This window comes from Chiloscyllium plagiosum, unplaced genomic scaffold (genome assembly GCF_037043375.1).
Source record: "Chiloscyllium plagiosum isolate Xiang-an unplaced genomic scaffold, Cpla_swu_hap1 HiC_scaffold_3, whole genome shotgun sequence".
Taxonomy (NCBI): domain Eukaryota; kingdom Metazoa; phylum Chordata; class Chondrichthyes; order Orectolobiformes; family Hemiscylliidae; genus Chiloscyllium; species Chiloscyllium plagiosum.
Window position 1 is genome coordinate 153,982,269 of NW_028270141.1, and position 24,506 is coordinate 154,006,774.

At 42.4% G+C, this 24,506-nt stretch overlaps 1 protein-coding gene across 1 annotated transcript in view; it reads right to left on the reverse strand.

Moving 5' to 3' along the window:
- LOC122540179 (dynein axonemal heavy chain 8-like) overlaps nucleotides 1-24,506 on the reverse strand; it is a 1,258,818-nt gene that overhangs the window by 1,163,238 nt on the left and 71,074 nt on the right. The window contains exon 5 of the mRNA XM_087976819.1: nucleotides 12,782-12,971. Coding sequence (XP_087832945.1) covers nucleotides 12,782-12,971 — 190 coding nt within the window. The remainder of the gene's footprint in view (nucleotides 1-12,781; nucleotides 12,972-24,506) is intronic.

Consider the following 24,506-nt stretch of genomic DNA (forward strand, 5'->3'; position numbering starts at 1 on the left):
AACTTATCTCTGCATACCTCGACACAGTCCTGTTCCCCTTAGTCCAAGAACTCCCCACCTACGTTTGGTCCACCACCCACGCCCTCCACCTCCTCCATAATTTTCACTTCCCCGGCCCCCAACGCCTTATCTTCACCATGGACATCCAGTCCCTATACACCTCCATCCCTCATCACAAAGGCCTCAAAGCCCTCCGCTTCTTCCTTTCCCGCTGACCCAACCAGTACCCTTCCACTGACACCCTCCTTCGACTGACTGAACTGGTTCTCACTCTGAACAACTTCTCTTTCCAATCCTCCCACTTCCTCCAAACCAAAGGAGTAGCCATGGGCACCCGCATGGGCCCCAGCTATGCCTGCCTCTTCGTTGGATATGTGGAACAGTCCATCTTCCGCAGCTACACTGGCACCAACCCCCACCTTTTCTTCCGCTACATTGATGACTGTATTGGCGCTACCTCGTGCTCCCACGAGGAGTTTGAACAGTTCATCCACTTCACTAACACCTTCCACCCCGACCTCAAATTCACCTGGACCGTCTCAGACTCCTCCCTCCCCTTCCTACACCTCTCCATCTCTACCTCGGGTGACCGACTCAACATGGACATTTATTATAAACCGACCAAATCCCACAACTACCTAGATTGCACCTCCTCCCACCCTGCCCCCTGTAAAAACGCCATCCCATATTCCCAATTCCTTCGTCTCTGCCGCATCTGCTCCCAGGAACACCAGTTCCAATACCGAACAACCCAGAAGGCCTTCTTCTTCAAAGACCGCAATTTCCCCTCAGACGTGGTTGACGATTCTCTCCACCGCATCTCCTCTACTTCCCGCTCCTCCGCCCTTGAACCCCGCCCCTCCAATCGCCACCAGGACAGAACACCACTGGTCCTCACCTACACCCCACCAACCTCCAGATTCTTAGTATCATCCTTAGTCATTTCTGCCACCTCCAAACAGACCCCACCATCTAGGATATATTTCCCTCCCCTCCCCTATCAGCGTTACGGAAAGACCACTCCCTCCGCGACTCCCTCGTCAGGTCCACAACCCCCACCAACCCAACCTCCACTCCCAGAACCTTCCCCTGCAACCGCAAGAAATGCAAAACTTGCACCCACACCTCTCCCCTCACTTCCCTGCAAGGCCCCAAGGGATCCTTCCATATCCATCACAAATTCACCTGCACCTCCACACACATCATTTACTGCATCCGTTGCACCCGATGTGGCCTCCTCTAAATTGGGGAGACAGGCCGCCTACTTGTGGAACGTTTCAGAGAACACCTCTGGGACATCCGCACCAACCAACCCAACAGCCCCGTGACGGAACACTTTAACTCCCCCTCCCACTCCACCAAGGACATGCAGGCCCTTTGCCTCCTCTATCGCCAGACCATGGCAACACGACGCCTGGAGGAAGAGTGCCTCATCTTCCGCCTAGGAACCCTCCAACCACAAGGGATGAATGCAGATTTCTCCAGCTTCCTGATTTCCCTCCCCCCCACCTTATCTTCCGACACCAGTTCTATCGCCATGCAATAACTTAATTAGCTTTCTATTTGTGATCTCGTTAGCATGTGGCAAGGGAGTGATCCTGAGATTACAATCCTAGAGGTCCTGCTTTTCAAATTTTGACTTAGCTCTCTAAATTCCCTTTGCAGGACCTCATCTCACTTCCGAAGTATGTTATTAGTACCAATATGACCTCCGCTGCTCACCCTCCCCTTTCAGAATGTACACTACCACCTCAGAAGCATCCCTGACTCTGGCACCAGGAAGGAAAAGTGAGGACTGCAGGTGCTGGGAATCAGAGCTGAAAAATGTGTTGCTGGAAAAGCGCAGCAGGTCAGGCAGCATCCAAGGAGCAGGAGAATCGACGTTTCGGGCATAAGCCCTTCTTCAGGCACCAGGAAGGCAACACATTATCCTGGAGTCTTGTGCATGGTCACAGAAACACCTATGTATATCCCTGACTAGAGGGTCTCCTATCACTACCACTCATCCACACCTCAAACCTCTCTGCTGTAGAACAAAGTAAATCACGTGCGACTGATCTGGCTGCTGTTGTTGCTTTGGATGGACTTTAAACTAGCTTGGCAGGGGGATGGGAACTTAAGGGGAGGCGCTGAGTTAGCCAGAGTGGGTGAGGGGTTAAGGAAAAAGAGAATTAAGATAATAAATAAAAAGCAAGAAGCAAATGAGCAGTGCAGCACTAAGATGAGTGGAAACCAGGTGGTGACAGAGAAAGTGAGAATGTTTAAAAACAAAGGATCGTCTGGTGGGAGTGTTAGGATTCAAAAAGACAATATAAAAGCTACCATAAGGGCACTTTACTGGCATTCGAAACAAGGTAACTGAGTGGACGGCTCAAATCATCATGAATAGATATAATATAGTGGTCATTACAGAGATATGATTGCAAGGTGGTCACAACTGTGAGTTAAATATCCAGGTGTATCATACTATTCAGAAGGATAAACTGGAAGGAAAGGGAGATGGTGTAGCTCTGATACTTAAGGACGACATCAGGGCGGTAGTAGAGATGATATAGGTTCTATGGAGAAAAAGTTTGAATTAAGATGGATGGAAATTAGAAATAGTAAGACTGATTGGCGCAGTCTGTAGGCCACCAAATGATAATACCATGGTGGGGCGAGCAATAAATACAGAAATAACTGATGCATGTAAAAATGGTCCGACAGATGCCATGGGGGATTTTAATCTACACATTAATTGGTCAAACTAAGCTGGTCAAGGCAGCCTTGAGGAGGAGTTCATAGAATGCATCCACAATAACTTCCTCGAACAGTATGTAATAGAACCTACGAGGGAGCAAGCCATTCTCGTTCTGGTTCTGTGTAATAAGATGGGAATAATTATTGACCTCATAGTTCGGGATCCTCTTGGAAGGGACAATCACAGTATGGTTGAATTTAAAACATAGATGGAGGGTGAGAAGTAAGTTTCAATCCCAGTGTCTTGCACTGAAACAAAGAAGACTAAAATGGGATGAGGGAGGAGCGGACTAATATAAAATGAAAAAGAGTGGCTGAGATAAACACCTCCCCCTTTAAAAACAAATCAATATCAAAAGATGGCTTCATTTGTAAAACTCTTCAAAAACAAACTGGTCAGTATCCTAAAACACAGTTATAAACTATACTAATTATACACATGCAACCATGCACAACCATGTGCGAATTCAGTCCATGGCACACCCGCCACCGAATCTCATTTGAGGCTCGATAATGTGTCGCCAATCACGTTTTCGCAACCTGCCACATGCACAATTGTCAAACGGAATGGCTGCACAAACAAGCTCCATCTAAACAGTCTGGCATTTTTGTCCTTAAATTTTTCCACAAATGTCAATTAGTTATGATCAGTTTATACAACTGTCTCAGATGCATTGCTGGTAACATAAACACTGAAATGTTGTAATGTCAACACCAAGCTTAAAGTCTCTTTCTCCACTGTTGAATATTTCTTTTGATGAACGTTCAACTTCCTGGAAAAGTACCAATGGATCTTTCTATCCACTCATCATCCTCCTGCATGTGCACTGCATCCACATCACTGGCATCGATAGCTATCTTGAAAGGCTTCGTGTAATCCGGTGTGGCTAGTACTGGGGCTGTGGTTAACACATATTTTAAGCTGTCAAATGCCTTTTGGCAGTCGGCTGTCCACTGAAACTTCTTGCCCTTTTTGAATAATTTGGTGAGTGGAACAGCCATACTGCTAAAGCTTGGCAAAAACATTCCAGAAAATCCACTCAATTCCAGGAACCGCTTTGCTACTTCTTTCGTGGACGGTGTGTGAAATTCCCCAATTACTTTCGTTTTCGCATCCCATGGGGTAATTTGTCCATATGCTATAACATGGCCTAGGATGTGACTTGGGCTTTGGCAAATTCACTTTTAGCTAGGTTTACCATCCAGCCTGTCTTCCGAAGTCGATTGAACAAATCTGATAAATGCTGTACATGTTCCTTCCACGAGTGAATTAAAAATCAACAGGTCATCAATTAAACAACACAATTGGGTAACCCAGCAATTACCTTATTAATCAGTCTCTAAAATGTGGCTGGAACGGTTTTCATACTAAATGGCATGACTTTGAACTGATATAGTCCATTTGGCGTTATGAAAGTAAAATCGCTTTTGCTCTTTCTGACAGAGGTACTTGCCAGTAGCCTCTGAGCAAGTCCAACTTAGAAAAGTAAGTTGCTTGTCCCACTTTATCGACACAGTGTTCCAACCATGGAAATGGATATGCATCAGTCCTTGTAACAGCGTTGACTTTGTGATTCTCCATACATAACCGTAAGGTACCAACTGACTTTGGCATCATGACTATGGGTGAGCTCCAGTCACTGTAACTCACTTTGAACACAGAACATAGAAAAGTACAGCACAGAACAGGCCCTTTGGTCCATGATGCTGTGCCGAGATTCAATCCTGACATAAAATATAGTAACTTAACCAACACACCCCTCAACTCACTGCTATCCATGTGTATGTCCAGCAGTCACTTAATTGTCCCCAGTGACTCTGCTTCCACCACCATCGCTGGTAACACATTCCATGCATTCACAACTCTCTGTGTAAAAAACCTACCTCTGGCATCTCCTTTATACCTTCCTCCTAAAATCTTCAAACTATGACTTCTCGTACCAGTCAATCCTGCCCTGGGGAAAAGTCTCTGGCTAGTGACTCTATCTATTCCTCTCATTATTTTGTACACCTCTATCAGGTATCCTCCCTTCCTCCTTCTCTCCAGAGAGAAAAGTCCGAGCCTATTCAACCTTTGATTATGCCTCGATCCCCTTCTGAACTTGTGCCAACCTCAGAGGGTTATGCCAATAAGGATGTTGCTTAATCAGAACAGCATCTCCTCTCTCTACATCATGCACAATTAGGTTAGTAGTTGCCAGTTTGTTTCTGCATATCTCCCCTTGTGATAGTAATAACTCTTTCAGATCACTTCGATTTTCTTGGGGAAGGTAACTCAATAATTTATCCCAATTTCCCCATTGTCCAATTTGATTTGAGGAATGTCCAATTCAAAGTCCTCTGAACTTGGTTCTTCCTTCTGTGCTATAATCATTAACACCTTCTTCTCTTGCTTTCCTTTCCTATCAAAATATCTTTTGAGATTATTCACATGACAAACACTGTGAGATTTCTTCCTTATCAAGTAATTCCCCTCACTCAATTTCTTCTCAATTTGATATGGTCCACTAAACCTTGCTATTAAAGGCTCCCCTGTTACTGGAAGTAACACCAATACCTTATCCCTAATTGCAAAATTGTGAATTTGTGATTTCTTATCCGCTTCCTGTTTCATTGTATCCTGTGATACTTTTAAATGCGATCTAGCCAACTCTCCAGCTCTATTTAATCGTTCTCTAAAATTTGACACATAGTCCAAATGGGTGGGCTCTGAATTCTGACTTATTAGTTTCTCCTTAATCAATTTTACTGGTCCTCTTTTTTCATGCCCAAACATTAATTCAAATGGACTGAATTTAGTCAATTCATTCGATGCATCTCTGACCGCAAAACGTACAAACATCATTATCAGCTTAACCCTTATCCCAATCATCTGGATAATCTTGACCAAATAAGCCTTTAACATGGTCTTCAATGATTGATGCCACCTCTCTAGCGCTCCCTGTGATTCCTGATGGTATGCAGTAGATCTGAATTGCTTTATTCCCAGGTTATCCATAACCTCCATGAATAGTTTGGATGTGAAGTTTGATCCTTGATCTGACTGGATCTCTACTAGTAGTCCATATCTCGTAAAAAAATTAAGTAATTCTTCTACAACCCTTTTAACTGTGATGTTGCATAATGGGATTGCCTCTGATAATCTAGTCAACACATCCATTATTGTTAATAAATATTTATTCCCACTTTTTGTTTGGAGTAGGGGACCTACACAATCAATCAAGACTCTTGTGAAAATTTCCTCAAATGCTAGTATAGGTGTTAAAGGTACAGGTTTTATTACTGCCTGTGGTTTTCCGATTACCTGACATGTATGATGAAAAAAGTCAACTACATCCTTGTGTAGACAAGGCCAGTAAAAATGTCTGTGTAGTTTAGCCTGTGTTTTCCTCACCCCTAAATGACCTCCTAGTGGTAGCTCATGCAACACTAGCAGCACCTCCTTTCTATACCCTACTGGCAAAACAATTTGATGAATCTCTGCCTATTTCTCAACTGCTTCAATGTGCGATAGTCTCCATTTCCTAATTAAGACATCATTTGTTAAGTAATAACACACAGGGATGCATCCACTCTCCTTCTCCGTGTATGCCTTTTGATACAACTGTTTTAAGTTCTCATCTTTCTGCTGTAATTCAATAAGAGTAGCAGAGCTAAAGATACCTGCATGTATATCTATTTGGTCCTGTTTTGTTCTACTTATCTGATCTAAAAAAGTCCCTGATAAAGCTATATCAGCTTCCATATCTGTGCCTTTTGATCTCTCCTGCTTCAACTTGTGCTCTGTGATCACCCAATCTGGGAAAATTCCTGGATAAACCTTCTTTATTTCTTCAATTACCTGCATCTCCATTGGCTGTTCAATTCAATAGAGTAGGCAGCACGCGAACCAGTGAATCAGCTATATCATTTGCAAGGACAAATTGTATTCCTGGAGCTGAGAGTTTGTCCAGTACTCCGATCACAAATTCTCCATTCTTCTCTGGGCTCTCTAGCCTCACTTCACAGAATTGAGCAATTTTTGTCTCACCATTTCTTGCAATAGTCCCTCAGGAGTACATATCTCTACATTCCTTCAGCAATACAGACTGAGAGGACCCTGTGTCCCTTCATACTGTAACCTCTTTACCTGCTACTCCTGGCCTATGTGAATAAACTTTACTCTTAACATTATTTTTTAAGCAGATCTGGCACTTGCTCCTTCATCAACTCTGATCATCTTGTACACTCTGAGGCAGTTGTCTAAATTCTCTTGTGCTTTTTGTTACTAATTCAACAAAACTTCCATGCTTGTCCGGTTTTTTTATATCTGGCTTTCTTCTAGTCCACCAACACTGCGATTTCATGTGGCCCATTTTATTACAATGAAAATACCAGAGCTTTTTAACTTCTTTGCCCGCCTCAAGGGATTTTTTAAACCCTGTGTTAAGTTCTACTTATGATCTTCACTGAGATCTACCTTTCCGTTTCCATGTGAGGATTTCTTTTTGCCACAATTTTTATCCCTCATGGACTGAAATTGATTCTGGAAGCCAAACCATGTTTTCTGGACCAGCTCATAATCTTCGGCCACTTCAACTGCTAGACTTTCCATTCTAACTCTCTACTCTTCCACATGGGTTTGTAGTACTACAAGCAGTGAGTTTTGACTTCCTCCAAAATAATTACCTCTCTAAGGGCATCATAGATTTGCTTGATTTTTAAAGCTCTGATCCATCTATCGAAATTACTCTTGTTTGATCCTTTCAAACTCAATTTAGATTTGACCAGGCTCCCTCCTTAGATTCCTAAACATTGTCTATAGGCTTCTGGTACAAGCTCATATGCATTTAAAATGTTTTTTTTCATCTCCTCAAACTGCCCAGATAACCCCTTCTGATAAGGATGCGAATACCTCACTAGCCCTACCTACAAGTCTCGTTTGGATCAACAAACAGTGGCACAGTGGTTAGCACTGCTGCTTCACAGCGCCAGAGACCCAGGTTCAATTCCCACCTCAGGCAACTGTCTGTGTGGAGTTTGCACATTCTCCCCCTGTCTGCGTGGGTTTCCTCCGGGCGCTCTGGTTTCCTCCCACAGTCCAAAAATGTGCAGGTTAGGTGAACTGGCCATGCTAAATTGCCCGTAGTGTTAGGTGTAGGGGAATGGGTCTGGGTGGGTTACCCTTCGGAGGGTGGGTGTGGACTGGTTGGGCCAAAGGGCCAGTTTCCACATTGTAAGTAATCTAATCAAAACCCCATTGGCCACTGCATTGTTTGCCACCTTTTCAAATGAGATGAAAAAGGCTTCCACATCCTTCTCATCAAATTTAGGCAATGCCTGAACATAGTTTAACAGTTTTTCACTAGGTTTCTGACTACCAGGGACTTGCTCATTCTCACTTTTTTCCTCACTAAGGTTACTTTCAGCCTTTATCTCCAGCCTTTTAAGCTGACTTTCCTTTTTAAGGGTGAATTTCTGAAGTTCAAATGCTCTGTTTTCTCTCTGTTCTGCTGCTCTCTCTTTTCCATCTCTTCTGCTGCTCTCTCTTTTTCCCTCTCTTCTGCTTTTAATCGTAACTCAAACTGTTTCATTTCTGCTCGCCTTTCCTTATCTCTCGCCTCCAACTCAAGCTGCTTCATTTGCAATTGAGTTATTGAAATCTCTATGGATTCTGATGGTCTCTCCAGCAAGTTTAAATGCTGAGGTATTGCTGTAATTATCTCTCTTTCCTCACAGAAGCAGCAGGTCCAATCCCAGTTTCTCCGCTAATTCCTGCAGCTTGGTCTTATTCACCTTTTGCAAAACTTCCAAAGTCACCGCATCCATTTCCAAAAACCTTTTAGCAACTAAAAGACCCATTACTATCCCAAGCTTTGTCTAACCAACCAAACCAACACCTGAAATAAAGACACGAGCATTGTATTCACTGTTTAAAATCCCAGACAAGCCCCCAATTTGTTATTTACTAGGTCAGACCACTCAAGACATTTTTAAGTAGGCAGCTCAGAACATAACTTTGCAATTTGTTTCGGGAAGTATACAGTGAACAATACACGGAGTAAGTTAGCTCGGTTGACTATCAGGTTTTAAGACAGACAAGAATTTATTCACAAAATTACACAATTAAACACAAAGAACTGATCAAAGAAACCCTACAGAACTCAGTTTATCCAAACGTGACTTAATTATGTTGTTCCGAATATACACAACAGTCCCAATTAGCAAACCCCCTTAAAAATAGTAAATACGGAACAAATGCTTGCAGGCTGAAGTTAGAAGGGCAGAAGGAGAGAGAGAGAGAGAGAGCCTGTTTCCACACAGCTCACTGTTGAACTCCCAATTAGTTCTGGACTGAACTACTCGGCTATAGAGCTGACCACTCTCCTTTCATTATACATTCTAAAACATGACCACTTTGGCCTAAAGTCTCATCTTTTTACATATGAACAAAAGGCCTATCAATATCCTTTTTTTATCTCTGTACCAAACTAGTCACCTCGGAGTTGGAAGCTGATTTATGACCTCTCTGAAAAAGACCATGGACACAGTATCCTTGAGAAAAGGAATAGCTTTTAGAAAAAAGGGACCAACTTGGTGACACCATGAATCCATTGGTGATTGTTGGAAAAACCCAACTGGTTCACTAACACCCTTTAGGGAAGGAAACTGCCATCCTTACCTGGTCTGGACTACTTGTGATTCCAGACCCACAGCAATGTTGTTGACTCTTAACTGCTCTCTTGGCAATTAAGAATGGCCCAACCAGCAACACCCTCATCCCATGAATGAATTTTAAAAAGTAGGACTGAAAACTTCAGGGCACTCCTCCAGAAATTGCAAAGACGCTGCCAAAATCCACATGAAAAAGAGGCTTTCCAAAAAAATCAAGGTTATACTGATATTCACAGATGGCCTGAGCCACTACAATCCATTGTTTCCAACTATCATAGTTGTGGATGATCTTATTATAGAAGCAGTATTCTATGAACAGCAACAAGGTAGCTGTCAGAATCTGGTATATTATACCTCCAGGACACACTACACAGTTTGGGAGAAGGAAGATCCTCTCAGTCACACAAAAATCAGAGACCTTTTAATCTGATACGTTTAAGCTGTGAAAGTGTTTGGAGACAGACCATAACACACAAACATGCAAACACACGAATTGAGAGCAGGATTAGAGCATTTTGTCCATCAAGCTTCATTTCCTATGGAGATCATAACTGATCTGATTGAAAGTCTAACCTACCCAATAACCTTTCAACCCCTTGTTCACTAAGAATCTACTCACGTTTTGCTTTAAATATATTCAAAGACTCAACTTCAACTGCCTATTGAGGAGTTCCAAGGGTTCATGACCCTCTGAAAGGATTTATTTTTCCCCATCCCTGCCTTAAATTAGTGACCCTTATTTTTAAATAGTGACCCCTAGGTCTAGACTCTCTCACAAGAACAAATATCCTTGTTGCTGATATCACTGATAGTGATGAGCTGGTTCAGGACTGATAGACTCTCTTCAAACTTTCGGTCCTTCTTTCTCCTTATTCTTAAAATTATTAAAAATGGTGCTGAATTGTGGTGACAACTGAAAGCTTTTCACTGTATTTTATTGCATTCTTACTGTAAAAAACACATGACAATAAAACTTTTAAAATGTTTTAAAGATAAAATATCCTTTCCACATTCAACCTGTTAAGATCCTCGGGGTCATTTATGTTTAAGTGAACTCGCCTTTTACTCTTTTAAATTCCAGTAGAAACATGCCTAGCCTTGTCGAACCATTCTAGGTTTTGGTTTGGTAAACCCTCTCTGAACTTATTCCAACACATTTACATCCTACCTTAAATAAGCAGATCAATGCTACTCACAGTATTATGGTGTGGTAACTAGTACTTTGGATAACTAAAGTATAATTCCTCACCTTTGCATTCAACTCTTTTCATATAGTCATAGAATCATACAGCATGGAAATGGACACTGAAGTCCAACTCATCCACGCTGATCAGGTTTCCCAAACTAAACTAGTCCCATTTGCCTGTGTTTGGCCCATATCCCTCTAAACCTCTCCTATTCATGTGCCTGTACAAATGTCTTTTAAATGTTGTAACCATACCTGTATCTGGCACACCCTCTGGCAGTTCATTCCACATACAAACTGCCCTCTTATGAAAATGTTGTCATAGAGTCATAGAGATGTACAGAATGGAAACAGACCCTTCGGTCCATCCCGTCTATGCCAACCAGATATCCCAATCCAATCTAGTCCCACCTGCCAGCACCTGGTCCATATCCCTCCAAACCCTTCCTATTCATATATCTATCCAAATGCCTCTTAAATGTTACAATTGTACCAGCCTCCACCACATCCTCTGGCAGCTCATTCCATATACGTACCACCCTCTTCGTGAAAAAGTTGTCCCTTAGGTCTCTTTTATATCTTTCCCCTCTCACCCTAAACCTATGCTTTCTAGTTCTGGACTCCTCAACCCCAGGGAAAAGACTTTGCCTATTTATCCTATCTATGCCCCTCATAATTTTGTAAACCTCTATAAGGTCACCCCTCAGCCTCTGACGCTCCAGGGAAAACAGCCCCAGCCTGTTCAGCCTCTCCCTGTAGCTCAGATCCTCCAACCCTGGCAACATCCTTGTAAATCTTTTCTGAACCCTTTCAAGTTTCACAACATCTTTCCGATAGGGAGGAGACCAGAATTGCAAGCAATATTCCAACAGTGGCCTAACCAAAGTCCAGTACAGCCGCAGCATGACCTTCCAACTCCTGTACTCAATACTCTGACCAATAAAAGAAAGCATATCAAATGCCTTTTTCAATATCCTATCTACCTGCGACTCCACTTTCAAGGAGCTATGAACCTGCACTCCAAGGTCTCTTTGTTCAGCAACACTCCCTAGGACCTTACCATAAGTGTACAAATCCTGCTAAGATTTGCTTTCCCAAAATGCAGCACCTCACATTTATCTGAATTAAACTCCATCTGCCACTTCTCAGCCCATTTGCCCATCTGGTCAAGATCCTGTTATAATCTGACGTAACCCTCTTCGCTGTCCACTACACCTCCAATTTTGGTGTCATCTGCAAACTTACTAACTGTACCTCTTATGCTCGCATCCAAATCATTTATGTAAATGACAAAAAGTAGAGGGCCCAGCACCGATCCTGTGGCACTCCACTGGTCACAGGCCTCCAGTCTGAAAAACAACGCACCACCACCACCCTCTGTCTTCTACCTTTGAGCCAGTTCTGTATCCAAATGGCTAGTTCTCCCTGTATTCCATGAGATCTAACCTTGCTAATCAGTCTCCCATGGGGAACCTTGTTGAACGCCTTACTGAAGTCCATATAGATCACATCTACTGCTCTGCCCTCATCAATCGTCTTTGTTACTTCATCAAAAAACTCAATCAAGTTTGTGAGACACGGTTTCCCATGCACAAAGCCATGTTGACTATCCTGAATCAGTCCTTGCCTTTCCAAATACAGATACATCCTGTCCCTCAGGATTCCCTCCAATAACTTGCCAACCACCGAGGTCAGGCTCACTGGTCTATAGTTCCCTGGCTTGTCCTTATCACCCTTCTTAAACAGTGGCACCATGTTAGCCAACCTCCAGTTGTCCTTCAGGTCCCTTTTAAATCATTTTCATCTCACTGTAAAATTAAGCCCTCTATTTTGAACTCCCCTACCCTTGGGAAAAGAGTTTTGTATTTACCTTATCCATGCCCCTCATGATTTTATAAACCTCTATAAGGTCACACCCTCTATTAGCCTTTCTAACTACTTCCTAACATCTGCGTGCTAGCCTTTTGCAATTCATGCATTAGGTCACCCAGATGCCTTTGGATCTCAAATCCACGTACTTTAATTTTCAAAGTTTGTGAGATTTTCCTCCTTTTAGTCTACAATTGTATTATGTGACTTTTCAGCCACAAGAACCACAGGGTAATATCTGCTTTGCTGATTTTAATCCTATTACATCACCATTGTGTAAGTACATATTATAAGCTGCAATCCATAGACCAACTAGCTATTCAGACATCTTACCATTTAAGAAAGTGATGTATCTGCGAATAATATCTTTAAAAGCTTTCTTCTCTCTTTCCCTATTTACGTCTTGATTAAGTCCACCCCAGTTTCCAGTTGCAGAAATGGCTGGTAAGAAAATATTCTCCAGCAAAGTTGCAGCACCAGAAAGTATTCCATCACTGCAATCCATGACACCAAAGAATGCTTCCTGCGAATAGGTATATGGATTAGTATTATTAGTCAAACACAACTACTTCTAAAACTGCTAAAAAAGTATTTACTAGATATCACATTCCCCTGTTTCTGGTGCTTCTTTAACACAGAAGAAATTAATAATTAACTACTTTATGGAGTATTTAGAATTTTTTAAATCAAAGCATCTAAAATTTCATTAATGCTACTTTGATTACATCAAAATATGAAGTGGACTTCCATCTCTGTTGCTGCAAAGTCACATAATTTAAATGGTTATGATGAATCATGGGCTGTAGGAGCACCAGTGCTCGAAACTCATCAATTCAAGGCATAAGCAACCAAGTTGGTACAGGATTTAAAGTATTTAAATGATCAAAATGAATATACACTATAGCAAAAAAGATTTTCTTTTACAATGAAGATACACATTAGGTGTATTGAAGGAAAGGAAGCTCAGTGACCAATGCAGTTGTTGAAGAGCATCCACATAAAGTCAGACAGACCAGGCCAAACCTATTTTAATCAAGAGTAACAACTAGACCTTTTCTCGAGAAGAGAAATATTGCCATAACACCAGTGTCAAACCCAATACTGACTGGATTTTGCCATTCCTGCATGAGGAAAGAGATAACTCTACATTCCCCTTTTGTGGTATTTTTAAATAACGTGGAATGTAACTTTCTTGGTGCATGACTGATTTCATACTTTCTGAGGGGAATAAAGCATGTGGCAGTTCAGGGATATAGCGAAGAAAGGAGAAAGCCTTTATTGCAGGTAGACACTCTTTGACACATCAAGTTTAAAAGATTTTGCTAACTTCAAATTTCATAATAGAATGCAGATAAGTATATTTCTAATGCATTGACAGATGAGAGGGGCTTTGTTTAGAAAAGAAAAATTAACATTAAATCTATCACATTGTGAATGAGGAAAGCTCCTCAGAGACAATAGACTGATTTACCCAATTAAATTAAACTGAGGTTCCAAACTAACTTAATTGCAGTTACAATTGCACTATATGTTTGGATTTGTTCACTGATAGATGCTTCAGCCATTAGTTCAGCCATATAACAGGTGTTGGGTTCTCTGATTGACAGGTCACATAACCAGGAGAAAGTGAGGACTGCAGATGCTGGACATCAGAGCTGAAAATGTGTTGCTGGAAAAGCACAGCAGGTCAGGCAGCATCCAAGGAGCAGGAGAATCGACATTTCAGGCATGAGCCCAAAGAAGGGCTCATGCCCGAAACGTCGATTCTCCTGCTCCTTTGATGCTGCCTGACCTGCTGTGCTTTTCCAGCAACACATTTTCAGGTCACATAACCATTCAAGAAAAATTGATGCACTTAATGTTTTCAGGTCTAGAGACATTGCTGACACAGTTATGAAACTGAATTTCATGAGGAATGCTTACCTTAACTGCATACCCCAAAAAAAATAAGATTAGTCCGGCAGTGTTTGTTGATAAAGCTGTCAATAAATCTGTTTACAAGATTAGGATATTCTTAAATGAATGTTAAACAACTATTTCTTTATACTGATAGTTTCATGAGCAACTCCAATACTTTCCAATGTTATTGAGGAAAGATTTATGCATCCTGTCTGCAGTGGTTACTGGGTGATTGGCATAGTGGGATATAAGGGGTTTGGGAACAAGAATCTGACTCAGCATGGGTGAAAAGCTGGCATGGAGACAGCATGGTATGATATGCCACGATCTCGGGAAAATGGAGGAGCATGACGAACAAGCAGTCTTTGGCAGGTATGAGAAGCCACAGAGGGATGAAAGAGCATAAGAAATGAGTGGGCAACAAGTGGATAGGGGGTCACAGCTAGATTGCCTAAACCAAGTACAGAAGTGAACTGATATCCCAGTAAAGGAAGGCCTTCTAATTTGCTCATATTTTGGTGCCTTCATTTGGATAGATTACTTCCTCAAAGCAGAAATTCCAGACCTTTAAAATAAGAGAAGTCAACTGCAACTTTCCAAGGAAGCATTGTGCTAACATGCCTAACTCAGCTACAAATTACAATCCCACTGCTGTCCAATCCCCACCTCTTGCGTAATTCATTACTATCAGAATCCAATGCATTTCCATTGTTCAAGTGTTCACCCATCATTCCAGGCTCAAAACCCTTTTCAAAAAGTCATAGAATAGAATCATAGAATTCTTGCAGTATGGAAGCAGACCATTTGGTCCATCAATTCTACACTGCCCCTCTGAAGAGCATCCTACCCAGACCCCTACCCTATCAGGGTAATAGTGCATTTTCCCATGGCCAAGCCACCTAGCCTACACATCCCCGGACACTATAGGTAATTTAGCAGGGCCAATCCATCTAACCTGCACATCTTTGGACTGTGGGAGGAAACCAGAGCACCTGGACAAAACTCACGCAGACATGTGAAAACTCCACACAGACATTCACCAAAGGCTGAAATTGAACCCGGGACCCTAGCGCTGTGAAGCAGCAGTGCTAACCACTGAGCCACTGTGCACCCAAAAACTGCAAATTGCATTCAAACCAGGTAGGAGCAGAATCTACAAGCTCCTGATCTGTAGTCAGGCACATTATCCAATTCATCATGGGCCCCAAGTATTGTCAATAACTGTCCTCTGTTATTGGTCTAAAACAACAAAAGCACCTCTCCAATAATGATGTTGAACTTGCTGATTGATTCCAGCATCTCCTGAATATTTAAAACTTAAATACATAGACTTTAGTAAGGCATTTGAAAAGGTTCCCCATTGAAGATTAATGGAGAAAGTGAAGTCACATGGTGTGCAGGGTGTTCTAGCTAGGTGGATAAAGAACTGGTGGAGCAACAGGAGACAGAGAGTAGTACTTGTAAGGGAGTTTCTCAAAACAGAGAAAGGTGACCAGTGGTGTTCCACAGGGGTCAGTACTGGGGCCACTGTTGTTTGAGATATACATAAATGATCTAGAAATCGCTGCAGTCTGTATGCTGTAGATAAACCTACAATGTATTCAGGAGTGAGTTCCAGGATGTTGACTCTTTCACGTTGCAGCACTAACGATACATCTCCAAGTTCGCATGGTTAGTGTCTTAGAGAGGAACTTGCAGACTATGATTTTCCCATTTATCTACTGCCTTTGTCCTTCTAGGTGGTAGTGGAACTGGGTTTAGAAGACACTGTCTAAGGAGCATGTCTAAGGTCATGCTCTGCTTCTGTCTGAGGAGTGTGGTGGTGCAGTGGTAATGTCTCTGAACTAGTCATATGGGTTCAAATCCCATCATGATAGATCGTGATATTTGATTAAAATTTTATCTTATAGTCTTATTTGGTTCTTGGTTAATAAGGAAATCAAGGGTTTTAGGAAATAGGCAGGAGAATGGAGTTGAAAAACATCAAAACGGCGGCATGGGCGGCACGGTGGCACAGTGGTTAGCACTGCTGCCTCACAGTGCCAGAGACCCGGGTTCAATTCCTGCCTCAGGTGACTCTGTGTGGAGTTTGCACGCTCTCCCTGTGTCTGCGTGGGTTTCCTCCAGGTGCTCCGGTTTCCTCTCAAAATCCAAAATGTGTAGGTTAGGTGAATTGGCCATGCTAAATTGCCCGTAGTGTTAGGTGTAGGGGAATGGATCTTCGACGGGTCGGTGTGGACTTGTTGGGCTGAAGGGCCTGTTTCCACACTGTAAGTAATCTAATCTAATCTAATAAAAAAAAACATGATTGAATATTGGTGGAGACTTCATGAGCCAAATGGCCTAATTCTGCTCTGTATCTTGTGGTTTTACACACAAGCATAATATTGTCCCAGCTATGCATTCACAGCCAGCTACATTTTCAAGCACCCTATCCATGGGCTGTTTGAATAGGTAAAAACAATGACTGCAGATGCTGGAAACCAGATTCTGGATTAGTGGTGCTGGAAGAGCACAGCAGTTCAGGCAGCATCCAATGTTTGAATAGGTCTCAACTTACTGATAAGCCAAATAATAACCATTAGAAATAGTGCCACACAAATAAAAACATATAAGTGCAGGAGTAGGCCATTCAACCATTCAAGCCTGCACCACTATTCATTATAATCATGGCTGATCATCTAACTAAGTGCCCTGTTCCAGCCTTCTCACACATCTTTTGATTTCTTTAGTGCAAAGAGTTATATCTATGTCTTTATTGTTGGGAAGCCAGTGTTGGACTGGGGTAAACAAAGAAAAGTAACACAACACCAGGTTATAGTCCAACAGATTTATTTGGAAGCACTAGCTTTCAAAGCACTGTTCATTCATCAGATGAAGAAGGAGCAGCGCTCTGAAAGCTAATGCTTCCAAATAAACCTGTTGGACTATAACCTGGTGTTGTGAGATTTTTAACAAGTCTTTAAAGATTTGGCTTCAAAAATTTCCTGTACAGAGAATTCTCATCTCTGTCCTAAAAGACTCCAGTTTCTGGACACCCCACTCAGCAGGGATATCCTTCCTGCATCTAACCAATATAGATGTTAGAATTTTATAGGTTTGTGTGGGATCTCACCTTATTCTTCGAAACTCCACAGAATGCAGTCTGAAACCAATCCAGTCTCTTCCCTTACATCAGTCCCACATACCTGAAATCAGCCTTGTAAATTTTCATTGCACTACCTTAATAGGCAGAACATAATTTCTCAGATAAGGACACCAAGACTGCACTCATACTCCAGGCGTGGTTTAACCATTGAATACCCTGCACAGTTACAGCAAGACAGCCCTGTTCCAGTACTTGAATCATCTTGCTACAACGGCCAATATAACGCTTGTGTTCTTTATCGTATGCTGCATCTACATCCTTACTTTTATCAACTGGTGCATAAGGATACCTAGTCTCATTGCATTCCCCATTCCCCATTTATTGCCATTCAGATAATCTGCCTGTCTGTTTTTCTTACTGTAGGAGATAACCTCACATTTATCTGCATTATACTGGATCCGCCATGCACTTGCCCACGTACTTAACTTTTCCAATTGCATTGATCATCTCCGCACCCTCCTTGCTTCATATAATCCTACCCAGAATTTTGTTATCTGAAAACCTGGAGCTAAGTCATGTTGTTTCCTCATCTGAATCATTAAATACATTTGTGAATAGCTGGGCTCAAATCACTGATCTCTGCTATAGTCCATTCTCATTGCCTGCCACTTGAAAAAGGCCTTTATTTCCCACCTACCAATGAGCTCTCAATCCATTCAGTGCAGAACCTTCACTCCCAAGTACTTTAATTCTACATGCTAATATTTTATGTGGGACCCGATCAAAAGCCTTCTGAAAATCCAAGTGAAACAAAATTCTCTGACTGCCCCTTAAGGAGGGTGGCTTTTCAGACAGGACGCCTGTGACCAGTGGTGTGCCACAAGGATCAGTGCTGGGTGCCCTGCCACTCATCATTTATATGAATGATTTGGATGTGAACAAAGGAGATATAGTTAGTAAATTCGCAGATGGCACCAAAATTGGAGGTGTAGTGGGCAGCTAAGAAGTTACTTCAGAGTACAATGGGATCTTGATCAGATGGGCCAATGGACCGAAACGTGGCAGATGGAGTTTAACTTAGATAAATGTGAGGTTCTGCATTTTGGAAAAGCAAATCAAAGCAGCACTTACACACTTAATTGTAAGATCCTGGGAAGTGTTGCTGAACAAAATCACTTTGGACTTAATTGAAAGTGGAGTAGATAGGATAGTGAAGAAGGTGTTTGTATGCTTTCTTTTATTGATGACAGTATTAAGTATAGGAGTTGGGAGGTCATGTTGCGACTGTACAGGATATTGGTTAGGCCACATTTGGAAAATTGTGTGCAATTCTGATCTCCCTCCATAGGAAGGAAACTTGAAACTTGAAAGGGTTCAGAAAAGATTTACAAGGGTGTTGCCAGGGTTGGAGGATTTTAACTATATGCAGAGGCTGAACTGACTGTTTTCCCTGGAGCGTCGGCGGCTGAGGGGTGACATTATTGAGGTTTACAAAATCATAAGGGGCATGGACAGGATAAATAGATAAAGTCTTTTCCCTGGGGTCCGGAAGTCCAGAACTTGAGGCCATAGGTTAGGATGAGAGGGGAAAGATTTAAAAGAGGCCTAAGGGGCAACCTTTTCACAAAAACAGTGATGCATGTATAGAATGGGCTACCAGAGGAAGTGGTGGAGGCTGGTGCAATTACAATATTTAAAAGACATCCGCATAGGTATATGAACAGGAAGGGTTTAGAGGGATACGGGCCAAGTGCTGGCAAATGGGACTAGATTAATTTAGGACATCTGGTCAGCATGGACGGGTTGGACCAAAGGGTCTGTTTGTTATGGACAAGGCCAGACCCCCCTCAAAAAATCTCAAGAAAGTAGCCAAACCCCTAACTTTGCTAGTTGTTTTAAGCAGGTGTACAGTGGATGTTCCAGGAGTGATGCAGCTGGTCAAACCACTTAGTTTTAAACAAAACAGAATTTATTTATGGAACGGAAGCTCAGTGGTTAGCACTGCTGACTCACAGCACCAGGGACCTGGGCTTGATTCCAGCCTCAGCTGACTGTTTGTGTGGAGTTTGAACATTCTCCTCATGTCTGCGTGGGTTTCCTCTGGGTGCTCCGGTTTCCTCTCATAGTCCAACGGTGTGCAGGTTCGGCGAATTGGCCATGCTAAATTGCCCATAGTGTGCAGGAATGTGTAGATTAGGTGCATTAGTCAGGGGAAGTATGGAGTAGTGGTATAGGGTAATATGTGTCAATGGGTTGCTCTTCGGAGGGTTGATGGGAATTTGTGGGCCAAATGGCCTGTTTCCACATTGTGGGGATTCTATGATTAGTGAAAGAAACACAAACAAAAGAAAACAGAATACTGAATAACTTTGAGGAGAAAGTGAGGTCTGCAGATGCTGGAGATCAGAGCTGAAAATGTGTTGCTGGAAAAGCGCAGCAGCTCAGGCAGCATCCAGGGAACAGGAGAATCGACGTTTCGAGCATAAGCCCTTGTTCAAAGAAGGGCTTATGCCCGAAACGTCGATTCTCCTGTTCCCTGGATGCTGCCTGACCTGCTGCGCTTTTCCAGCAACACATTTTCAGTACTGAATAACTTTACCTGTCCAAAACACCACAAATAATCTCAATTTGATGATGCTGTTCCAAATACTTGCAACAATCCCCATAAACAGCCCTTGGCACAAAAGGTAAAATTAAACACAGCAATCCGCAGGAGAGATGTCAGAGAGATCAGCATGGACCTGCTTCTTTGGATCCAGCAGCTTCACAATGCAACTGCTTGTTAACCAAACCAAATCACAGAAAAGCTGAGCTCGAGAACTGGCCGCTCCCCTTTCATCATACAGGTTTTTTAAAACTTGAAAGCCTTTTACCTGAGGCAGTATCTGTTAGCTACAATCAAATTGGCCCTAAAACCCATCCAAGTCAGACCTTTTGGCATCGCTGCTTTTACAACCTCTCTGAAAAAAAGGACAGCATAACCTTGTTAAAGGAGCAGCATCGTTATGCTTCCGTGCTTTACATCTCTATGACTCTATCAACTTGACTCATTATATTCCCAAACAAATCCAGCAAATTTGTTTTTTATAGATTCATATACTTTCATTACTTATCCTTCAATCCACAGGAACTGTTCCAGAATCAATTTAAAATTTTGAAAGATGACCACTAACGCATCTACTATTTCTAGGGCTGCTTCCTTGAATGCAATAGGATGAAGGTTATCAGGCTGTAGTAATTTATCTGCCTTTAACCCTGTTAGATTCCCCAACACCATTTTTTCACTTACACTAATTTCTCTTCATTCTTCCTTCCAGTTACAACCTGTGTGGCAACCTAATAGCAATGTAATGTGAGTGCTTGCGATTCTTCTGAAAGATAGAGGGACCAATAGCATGAGCTTAGATGAGAAACTAGCTCCTGAAAACTTAGGATTTAATTCATCTGCTTTTTAAGTGAAAGGTTGAGGCACAATGCATCTTGGTTTACATTGTTGTCATTTTCCTTTAATATTTAGAATAGATCTACACTAATTGGTGGTGGTTGACTTTTGAATGGTACCATTTTTTTTCTCTTGAAATAGGGCGGCACGGTGGCGCAGTGGTTAGCACTGCTGCCTCACAGTTCCAGAGACCCGGGTTCAATTCCCACCTCAAGCGACTCTCTGTGTGGAGTTGGCACATTCTCCCCGTGTCTGCAATCCAAAAATGTGCAGTTTAGATGAATTGGCCATGCTAAATTGCCCATAGTATTAGGTGAAGAGGTAAATGTAGGGGAATGGGTTTGGGTGGGTTGCTCTTTGGAGGGTCAACGTGGACTTTGTTGGGCCGAAGTTTACACACTGCAAGTAATCTAATCTAATTTCACTTAGTTTTGCTCGAAACTTTGCCTGAGTGTTTACATGTTGCACTTGTTCAGTCATAGAGATCAGCAGCACAGGAAAAGGCCCTTTGTCCACACCATAATGTCCACACCAGTCAAAAAAGAACCTCAATACTGTATTCTAATCCTATTTTCCAACACTTGGCTTCACAAGTATATATCTAAATACAACTAAAATGTTTTGAGGATTTATGCATCGACCAACCTTACAGGTAGTGGGTTTCAGATTCCCACTACCCTCCGGGTGAAAATTATTTCCTCAGATCTCTTCTAAACTTTCTGCCCCTTGCAGTAAATGTAAGCCTCCTCATCACTGAAGTCTTCCATCAAGAGAAAGCTTTCTTCATATTTAATAGAGTCATAAAGTCACAGAGATGTACAGCATGGAAACAAACCCTTCGGTCCAACCTGTCCATGCCGATCAGATATCCCAACCCAATCTAGTCCCACCGGCCAGCACCTAGCCCATATCCCTCCAAACCCTTCCCATTCATATACCTATCCAAATGCTCTTAAATGTTGCAGTTGTACCAGCCTCCACCTCTTCCTCTGGCAACTCATTCCATACACATACCACCCTCTTGTGTGAAAAAGTTGCCCCATAGGTCTATTTTATATTTTTCCCCTCTCACCCTAAACTTATGCCCTCTAGTTCTGGACATCCCCATCCGCAGGGAAAAGACTTTGTCTATTTATCCTATCCATGCCCCTCATAATTTTGTAAACCTCTATAAGGTCACCCCTCAGCCTCCAACACAAGGGAAAACAGCCCCAGCCTCTTCAGCCTCTCCCTATAGCTCAAATCCTCCAACCCTGGCAACATCCTTGTAAATCTTTTCTGAACCCTTTCAAGTTTTTTCGATAGGAAGGAGACCAGAATTGCACACAATATTCCAACAGTGGCTTAACCAATATCCTGTACAGTCGCAACATGACCTCCCAACTCCTGTACCCAATACTCTGACCAATAAAGAAAAGCATACCAAATACCTTCTTCACTATCCTATCTACCTGCGACTCCACTTTCAAGGAGCTATGAATCTGCACTCCAAGGTCTCTTTGTTCAGCACTCCCTAGGACCTTACCATTAACTGTATAAGTCCTGTTTTGATTTGCTTTCCCAAAATGCAGCACCTCGATCTTTCTATGCCCTTCATAACTTTATACATCTCAATCATATACCCTCTCAATCTCCTTTGCTTGAACAAAAACAACATGCTTCATAACTGGTAAATCTCCACTGCACCATCTCCAATGAAATCACATTCCTCCTATAATTTGGATTCCAGAAGCAGTACATATTCAAATTAAACAAGATCTGGATAACATCCAGGCTTCGGCTGACAAGTGGCAAATAACATTTGTGCCACACAAATGCCAGGAAGTAGCAATCTACAATATGAGACAATCTAACTACCATATGTTGATGTTCTATGGCATTACCACCACTGAATCTCCCACTGTCAATATAGAGTTATAGAGTTATAGAGATGTACAGTATGGAAACAGACTCTTCGGTCCAACTTGTCCATGCCGACCAGCTATCCTAACCAAATCTAGTCCCACTTGCCAGGATAGCTGGCCAACATGGATCACAGGGGTTCTCCTGGATGCACAGTTAATATACTTCAACTGCACACATTGTTTTAACTCTTCAACCAATACTCCAAATACTGACAGATGATTTTAATTGGTCCATTCACTATCAAGATGAGATTGTGTGAACAGTGCAGGAGAAGGAGGACCTATTTGGAGACACCTGTAAAGAATCAAGAGCTCAAAATAATGGTGTTCAGGATTCTTCACTTGAACTTCCTGATAGTACCGGTACTCAGCTATCAGATCCAGCATGTCAGCCTCAGCCTCTGTAAATTCCACCTCATCCATGCCCTCACCGGTGTACCAATGCAAGAAGGCCTTCCTCCGGAACATAGCAGAAAACTGCTCACCAATGCGCTTGAACAGCTCCTGGATGGCCGTCGTGTTGCCAATGAAGGTGGCTGCCATTCTGAGGCCTCGGGGTGGGATGTCACAGACAGCCGTCTTGACATTGTTGGGGATCCACTCTACAAAATAAGGACTGTTTTTGTTCTGGATGTTCAACACCTGTTCATCCACCTCTTTCATGGACATGCGACCCCGGAAAACAGCAGCAACGGTCAGGTAGCGGCCGTGTCGAGGATCACAGGCTGCCATCGTGTTCTTGGCATCAAACATTTGCTTGCTAAGCTCAGGTACTGTCAGGGTAATTTACCATTGAACAGAAACTCAACTAGACTCACCATATAAATACAGTAGCTACAAAAGCAGCAAGTAACCCACCTCCTGGTTCCCCAAAACATGTCCATCATGTACAAGACACAAGTCTGGAGTGTGACAGAAAAATCCCTACTTATGGGGAGTGCAGCTCCAACAGCTTGACACCAACCATGGCAAAACAGTTAATGTCCGCACCATATCCACAAACATCCACAGCAATACATACTATCTACAAATGCACCACAGAAATTCACCAAAGATCCTTAGAGAGCACGTTCCAAGTCCATGACCACTTCCAACTAAAAGGACAAGGGCAGAAATTACATAAGAACACCACTATGTGAAACTTTCTCTCTAAACCATTCACCACTCTTGGAAATATATCACTGTTCCTTCAAGGTCACTGGGTCAACATTTTGGAATGCTCTACCAAATGGCATTGTGAATCTATCTTCAGCACAGCACATGGAAGGCAGCTAATTACCATATTCTCAGGGACGAGGGACAGGTGATAAATGTGAGCCAGCCAATGACATTGATGACCCACAAGGGAATAAGCAGAAATACATGGAATATTCTAATTGTGGCTTGCTAAGTAAGTTCCAGCATAACCTCTCTCTGCTCTTAAACTCTGGATATGTTATTAAAGAAAAATGTACAACCTTAACACATTGTGTACAAGATGTTTAGGGGGTTAGATAGGGTTGACAGTGTGAACCTTTTCCCGCGTATGGAGTCGGGTATTACAAGGGGGCATAGCTTTAAATTAAGGGGGGGTAGATATAGGACTGAAGTTAGGGGTCGGTTCTTCACTCAGCGAGTCGTGAGTTCATGGAATGCCCTGCCAGTAGCAGTCGTGGACTCTCCCTCTTTATGGGCATTTAAGCGGGCATTGGATAGGTATATGGAGGATAGTGGGTTAGTATAGGT